Source organism: Larus michahellis, chromosome 1, assembly GCF_964199755.1.
Source record: "Larus michahellis chromosome 1, bLarMic1.1, whole genome shotgun sequence".
Classification (NCBI taxonomy): domain Eukaryota; kingdom Metazoa; phylum Chordata; class Aves; order Charadriiformes; family Laridae; genus Larus; species Larus michahellis.
The window spans coordinates 224149962-224157729 of NC_133896.1; the positions used below are offsets into that span (position 1 = coordinate 224149962).

Sequence of the window (7768 nt, forward strand, 5' to 3'; positions counted from 1 at the left end):
AATAAACTATTCCTCTGAAAAATGCTATGCATTTGAAATGTTACAGTGGAAATGCAGAAAGGTTAAGGGACTTAAGACTGTGACTTATTAATTGCCCTAAGCCGTATACTTTACCTGATTATTGGTAACATTTGAAATTGTACCCTTTGTCTTTTTTTACAATAAACTTTTTCTAGATACCAAGTCCTGATGAGGGGTTTGAGGGAAAAACTCTTTATGAGAGCTGGTATAAAAAAAATCCATCAAGAGAATACAAAGACGTCCCCAGGTCAGTGACAAAAGAAAATAAACGATATGCCAAAAGTTACTGTAACTTGTAGAGTGTGGTTTTTAAAGAAATACCACTTGAAAAACTGAGCTCCTAAAAGAAATGGTGTGATCCTCAGCTGGTAAAAATTTCAGAGTTTTATTGATTGCAGCTGATACACTATTGTACTACAGTTTTGTGAACCTGCCTTTGTAGCATGAACAGGAAGCTTTATGTATGAAAAGTAAAGTGCTTATGTAGTTTACAGAGATTTAGACAAATAAGGGTTGTATGCACAACCCAGCAGCAGGCACACAAGGTGCTAATCACAGCAGCTTTCCCTTGCACTCGCCTCCAGCCTCCTGGAACACCTCTGAGTTTGGGTGGCTGGGGAGCACATCAGACAGGTTTTACAACACTGTCCTTCAAAATTACCAGAGTTTCTCTATGGAAGCTCAAAGACTGATTCTATTCCGTGGAGCCATGCCAGTACAGTTGTGTTTTCTCTGAGTTGAGAGCTTCGGATAGTGGAAGTTCAATAAGAGGAAGGTCATTGGGTCTTCTCAATGATTAAAGACAGTGAGTTAAATTCTTTTTTTGAGAGTTTGATTTCTCTGCCCCTGAGAATGATGACTCTGCTCCTCCGAGAATGCAGTTGGTGAGGTGCATGTAATGTAGGGGTCACAGGCAATTCGTGGTATATTGATAAAACGAGAGTGCTAGGGAAAGACTAGTGACTGCGACTGCAGAATAAATAATTACCACAGTACTAGGAAGTGAACTAAAATTATACTTTAAGTATTGTCGCTCAAGGAATTTTCCTCTTTCTTGTTAAAAGAATAAATAAACTGGGTTCTGGCAATGACTTTGAAGTCTTTTTTCAACGTCTTGGCATTGCTTCAGGCAGAGCACGCTACAGTAAAAATTGGGTAAGTCTGTGTCTTAAGTAATTTTGTCTCCCCCCTGTAACTGCCTGAATAACGTCACCTGTAATTGAGCCATTTAGACTGCCAGCTTTTTGGAGTAGTTCAGTTTAGTGTGTCAGAGTAGAGTCCCAGTTCATTAGTAGAACTCTGTGCTACTACAACACAAATATTTAATAAATAGGAATGGTCAACTTGGTGTCAGTCAGGCAAAAGGAACTTTGCTCGGGGTAAATGGATGTGCTCAAAATTACCTGTGGTTCTTGAAGGCTTATGAATGGCTTATGATGACTTTTGAATGATTTGTAATAACTTATGAAGCTTTGAATTCAAAATGGTTTGTGTTTTATGGAAAGTATGGGTTTGACTCTGGAGCATACTGTGAGGTGAGGCTAATTGAGAAATGTTTGAGGAGCAATCTACTCAATGTGGCCTTTTCCTCTGAAGAGGCATATTCAAAGGCACAAAGAGAAACGACTGTTGAGATCCAAGCAAAGAGAGGCAGGGCAGTCTCACCTCTGTTTAGCCGGTTAAAGGTTATGTGTCTGTTCTTAGCTATCTTCTTAGGCTCTGCACATGGTCAGTGGAGAGGGGCATCTTCAAATGACTGTTCATCTTCCACAGGTTGATATCTAAGAGAGCCACCACTGCGCAGTTCTTCTCATTTGACTGTCTGTAGTGGCTGCATAGGATTAGTGCGACCTGAAACTTAACTCTACAGTGCCTTGAATCCCACAGCAAAGGTTTTCAAGCAAAGCGGAAGTTACAACTGAGTAATGGTTTTGTTTGGGTTTGTTTCAGAATGTAGAAAAATATAGCAGCTATCCAGTTTACCACAGTGTCTATGAAACCTATGAAATTGTGGAGAGATTTTATGATCCCAGTTTCAAGAATCATCTGACAGTAGCTCAGGTACGGGGAGGGCTGGTGTTTGAATTGGCCAACTCCGTTGTGCTTCCGTTTGACTGTAGAGATTATGCATCAGCTGTGAGCACCTATGCTCACATCATCTATAATTTGTCAAGGAACCATGAAGAGGAACTGGCAACATACAATGTATCCTTTGGTACGTACAGTCTTTCATCACACTCTTCCTCTGTTAATGCTACCAATGTTCTATCTCAATGTATGTCTTAGTCGTGACCTGGTATTTACCTTGTGCTGCATGAACAGAAAATAAAACAAGAGCCACACCCTCTAATAATTTGAAATTTGAATATTTTGTCACTAGCGTGCCTGTCTAGAGACTATGCCACTGCCAACGCTTAGAGTCGAATGTTCTTGATCTGTACACGGTTCACCAGTGTTGCCAACAAAATATCTTTGTCTTGGTCCCTGAAAAAAAATAAATAACACTGCTTTGCAGCTTACAGCGTTGGGTAGTTCTCTGTGCAACGCTGATCATAGGATAATAACATGTTAGAAGGAACCTCAGAAGGTCTCTAGGTGAACCTGCCCAAGGCAGGTCAGCTGTGAGGTCAGACCAGGTTGCTCAGAGCTTTATGCCATCTGGTCTTGAAAACCTCCAAGGACAGAGACTACAGAACCTCTCTGGACCACAGTCCTTGACTGTTCTCAGGATTAAAACTATTCTCGTTATCTCCAGTCAAAAGTTCTCTTGTTTCAGTTTATGGGCATGTGATGGGAAGCGCAAGCATCATGAGAAGTTTGCCTCGGGGCTTGGTCGCGCAGGAATGGTTCATCCCTATGCAACAATAGGGATCTTGTGCTGGCATGTGAAATATTATTTCATGTTATAGGGATTCACAATATGCCTCCTGCCTGAGAAGCCTTTATTTTATTGGCAACATTACATACTATTCAGTTTAGGACTTGGCTGCTTATGACCAATATCGGATACGTGTGCGTGCATGCACACACACATAGACACGTACACTCAGACTTTCTCAAAAATGTTTGTGTGGAGGGACGTACCAATAAAACATAGGTTTGGGGATTTATAAAATCTCAGACCTACCCAAACAGTCTGATTCTGGCAATACATGCTCTAGTTTTTGGTATTTATGTACATTCTTTAGGTAGCAAGCAATAAGCAGTATTCACAAAAATACTGATTTCTATTGTCTCCAAGGCACATTTTCACAGAATTACATAGTTTTTAATGTAGGAATAGGGGGTCATCTGATTTTTATTCAGTGAGAATTGGCAGATCATGATCACAGGGAAAGATAAAGCTTTAATTTGAAGAATTTGCTTTGTTAAATGATTTCTTCAGAATTTGAAGTTAAATGCTTCCTTCTTGCTCCCTCCAGATGCTCTGTTTTCAGCTGTGAAGAATTTTACAGAAGTTGCTGCTAGGTTTCATGAGAGACTGCAACAAATAGATATCAATAAGTAAGTTTAACTCTTTTTCTTCTTCCAGTAAAATACTCCATGTAGTCCTCTGGGCTCAGAGGGCATGGTCTTCCCTTGCATTTAGTCCCCTCAATAACCTTGGCGACAAATGACGTCAGTCATTTGTTTCATAGGTCCTTACGGGTTCCTGTCTCTAAGGATCTGGTTACTCTAGGAAACAAAGTCTAGAAATGTTGAATTACTGGACATCAGAGACACTGCAGAGCCTGGGAATCTAGCCATATTAGCTTTGAAAAGTGTCCAAGGTAATTAATGTCAATTCTTGTCAGGTTTTAATTGAGGAGCAGTGCCAGGATGGTGCATGGATGTGCCTAGAATGCTGGTTAGCATGAGCAGAGCCAGCTCAGGTGTGTAACTCCCTCCAAGTAGAAACACATCCTAGGATTTTGTCACTGGATTACCATTAAAGAACAAATGTTGACTTGTGCTCTTCATTTGCCAGCACTCTAGTTTTCAAGATAATGGTAATACTTAATGAAAAAAAACAATGCACCAATCAAGTACTGTGATTGTAGTTGTGGCAAGCTTTTTGATGAGCTTTCCCAAAATTTCTATGCACCACCTATGCCAAAGGGTCTAATTTGCACTTGACTTAATTGTTAATTTATTCTTTGTAGGCCATGCCCAGAATGAGAAATCAAATTTCCTTTTATTCATTAACATTAACATTAACATTAACATATTCCTTTATCCGTTAACATACACATCCATATGTGTATGTTACATTTCTTGGGAAGAATATAATTTAGCCATACGCTTACCCTTATGGAAGACTAAGTGAGAATAAAAGCCATCTTTTTAATGGCAGCAACTTTCAAGATAAATGAGTTAACAAAAATTTCTTCTGTAAAATATGACATTTATGACATATGACATGTATGTGGCATTTTCAAAATGGTTTAATTGATGGATGGCCTAAATCTAAGCTTTAATCCAACGAACCAGTTTCAATTTTCATTTACACCAATGTAAACTTGAAAAAGTTTCCTTGATGGTAGTTACTCCAGGCTTACAGCGATATAAATTTCACCATTTTCCTTAGTGAGTGCCTTTGAAGTGCTACAATAAGTTCCTTCGGATGTAAACTACCAAACCCACATATATTCAGTATAATCTTCTTCACAGTTCTTGTATTTGTTAAGCATCAGTAGTATGCTCAGAGCTATTCAAAGCACACAGACGGTCTCTGCTCTAGGGAATTTACAATCTGACGTTGGAAAAACACGGTTCTTGGATGATTCAAAAGATGATTCTAACATCACAAGGTTCCTGTTTCTCAGATGTTGTGGTTTTACATAAAAATAAATTATTTTATTGAAGTAATTTGCAGCTGGTTGGCCTTGTGGAAAATAGGTTCTTTAGAAAACTGTGGTACAAAAGAAGAGAATGGTCTGCCTAAGCATCCTAATGAAAACGAGCTAAAGGAATAAGGTGCAACATGAGAGAAAATGCCTGAAAGTCTCTGTCTTCTTTGACACTATTCCTTGGCCTTTAAAAACAGCTTTAAGAGACTTTCAGACTGTCTCACAGTACAGAACAGCATAATTCTGTTTTGCAGGTTATCTGACTTGGGCTGTCTCGTGGCCTACACTTTAAGTTCAACATCCTGGATCTACTGTCCTTCACAAATCCCGAGCTGTGTACATGGAGGCACGGGGTGAGAGTGGGCCAAACACTTTGTAGCTAACATATTCCTCCGTTTTCTTTTTAGCCTACTTGCTGTCAGATCGCTAAATGATCAGCTCATGTTTCTAGAAAGGGCTTTTATTGATCCCCTTGGATTACCTGGCAGGCCATTCTATAGGTAAGAAGGGCTTATTTTTCACTTTCCGCCTTGAGTACCATATAAGAATTCCTTTAAGATTTACAGGTCTCTAAATGGAATTGTAATGATTTTATTCAACGTGGTAAAAGTAGATTAAACAGGACAAATAAAATTGAAAAGGGAAGACAACATTAGGGAAAACTTCAGTGAGGTACACTATGCAGAATGAGGAAGAGTCTTGTTGGAAGCCTATTCAGATCAGTAAACCTATTACCACTGATTTCTGTGGGCTTCTAAACAGATCTAAAAGTTTCACCCCGGACTCAGTTCAAGTCATTTCAGTGGTAAAGGATCTTTAGGAAGTTACTACAATTTGAAAGTGAAATAGGGTATAATTGAAGTATCTACAATTTGATTGATTGTAGCAGAACAGTCATGCTAGCAAATACAGTGTAGAGGGCAGTACTTCAACAGCAGTGAAGTGAATTCAGTAGTTCTCTCATCCAGTTCAAGAAGTAAATGTTGTTTGAGAGGCAGAATAGTCAAGCCAAGTCTAGCTTTTTGGCCCTCCTACCACTCTGCATAATTCAGAACAGGAATCTTTCCACTGAAAAGTTCCACTAAAAAATAACTGTAGAAAGAGAACTCTACGATGTAAAGTCCTTGTTCCCCTCGTAGCTTCTGATTAAAAATCTGTTGAGAACAGTCTTTTGTTAAAGCATCAGCTTTCCTACCTCAAAGCGTGCCTGTATCTGTTGGAGATTGTGTATATCTGTGAGAAAAGAAGCTGGCTGTTTTTTTATCTCTCTATTTCATCTAAAATGAGGGAAAGGAGAATACATTAGTCAACTTCTATCTCAACTCTTTTTATCTATAAAGTTCTGGAATTCACATGGAATAATTTAGCTTATGTTATTTTCTTGCTTCATAGATTGTAGGTACTATTGCTACAATAATCTTATTTATTTAGATCTTCAGTGTCAAGAATTTAACTGATGATACAGAAACAGATTAGTTTTATTCAGAAAATAATATGTTTTATTTTCCTAATGTAGAATATTGTTATTTTTTTCCCCCAACTTCCCCACAGACATGTCATCTTTGCTCCAAGCAGCCATAACAAGTATGCAGGAGAATCATTCCCAGGGATCTATGATGCCATGTTTGACATTAAAAACAAAGCTGACCAACATGAAGCCTGGGAAGAAGTTAAGAGGCAGATTTCCATTGCAGCCTTCACTGTACAGGCAGCAGCAGGGACACTGAAAGAAGTAGCATAAATATCAACAACGTAATCATCAACGAAGACTACGTATGACAGTTCGCAGAAGCCTTGAAAATGGAGCATTTAAAAACACTATGCAGATTATTACAAAGAACACATAATCCAAAAAATCTTTTTCTTTGCAAATAATAAGCCCAAGCGGAATGCATTTGGCAATGTTAACGAGGTAATGTACTCCATTCAGAGAGATCAGGCTTTGGATAACCTCTGAAGTGAGAGTGCAAAAGTTTCATGTTTTCTCTCAGCTTCAGATTTTACGAATTGCTAACTACTGGATTTATTTTCAGAATTTTTCTAGCTCAATTATTATAGCACTACTCATAGTGCGTTAGGAAACCAGAAGTCATTTCATGTTTCTATCGGTTTCTAATTTTGTTGTTGACTTTTTATTATTTACCTTGGAGTTGTGTAATTATAGATAGCCCTTTCAGCTCTCCTTTTACACAAAGAATCACGTATGAAGATGGGAAAACCGTCACATACTGTGTGAGAGATGTGTAATGATCATAACAAGTTTTGGGCAGCCAGCCCAGAATACTCATCCATGACGTTCTTCTCTTCACATGCTGAGTCTTGCAGCTGTTTGCAAATAAAACTAAGCAAGAAGCCTTCTAGTCACTGGGGGAAAAACAAGGTGATACCTCTTGTCAGACGTATAATCATCTCACAAATCATGTCTTTCAAGAAGAAGACCTACTTTTATTCTTTTACCCAAAATCTACCCCTGCTATACCTCGTCTGTATCAAGGTATTTTTAATACGAAGACAATGAGAAGCAAAGAAAATTTGTCATGTCCTTAGTTTGAAAGGATAAGAAATTATTAGCATCTTAGTAGGGTCTATATTTCTGATTTGGGTGTGCAGCTTACTCTTATGACAGTCTGCTCAAAAGACTACAATGGGACGACCGAGATCAGACAGAGAAGAATCAAAAAATCAGATCTCTTCATCTGCCACTCTGCCACTACAGGATTACTAACCTCTTGCACAGCAAATATTTTGGGTAGTTTGAATCTGTCATTTCAGCTGAGGCCTCCGCCATGCCTTAGAAGACGGTCCCACGATCTAATGGATTTCAATGTCATGGTAGATATTTTCTTTTCTATAAAACCTCATTTATTCATAAATATTTGTACTCTTTACATTAAAACACTTTAGGCAAGTTACAAATT

At 38.5% G+C, this 7768-nt stretch overlaps 1 protein-coding gene across 1 annotated transcript in view; it reads left to right on the top strand.

Annotated features, from left to right (window-relative positions):
• The window catches only part of LOC141737579 (putative N-acetylated-alpha-linked acidic dipeptidase), a 28030-nt gene extending 20262 nt beyond the window's left edge, over positions 1 to 7768 (top strand). The window contains exons 14-19 of the mRNA XM_074572523.1: positions 177 to 268; positions 1086 to 1176; positions 1972 to 2236; positions 3444 to 3525; positions 5258 to 5350; positions 6402 to 7768. Coding sequence (XP_074428624.1) covers positions 177 to 268; positions 1086 to 1176; positions 1972 to 2236; positions 3444 to 3525; positions 5258 to 5350; positions 6402 to 6591 — 813 coding nt within the window. The 3' untranslated portion in view covers positions 6592 to 7768. The remainder of the gene's footprint in view (positions 1 to 176; positions 269 to 1085; positions 1177 to 1971; positions 2237 to 3443; positions 3526 to 5257; positions 5351 to 6401) is intronic.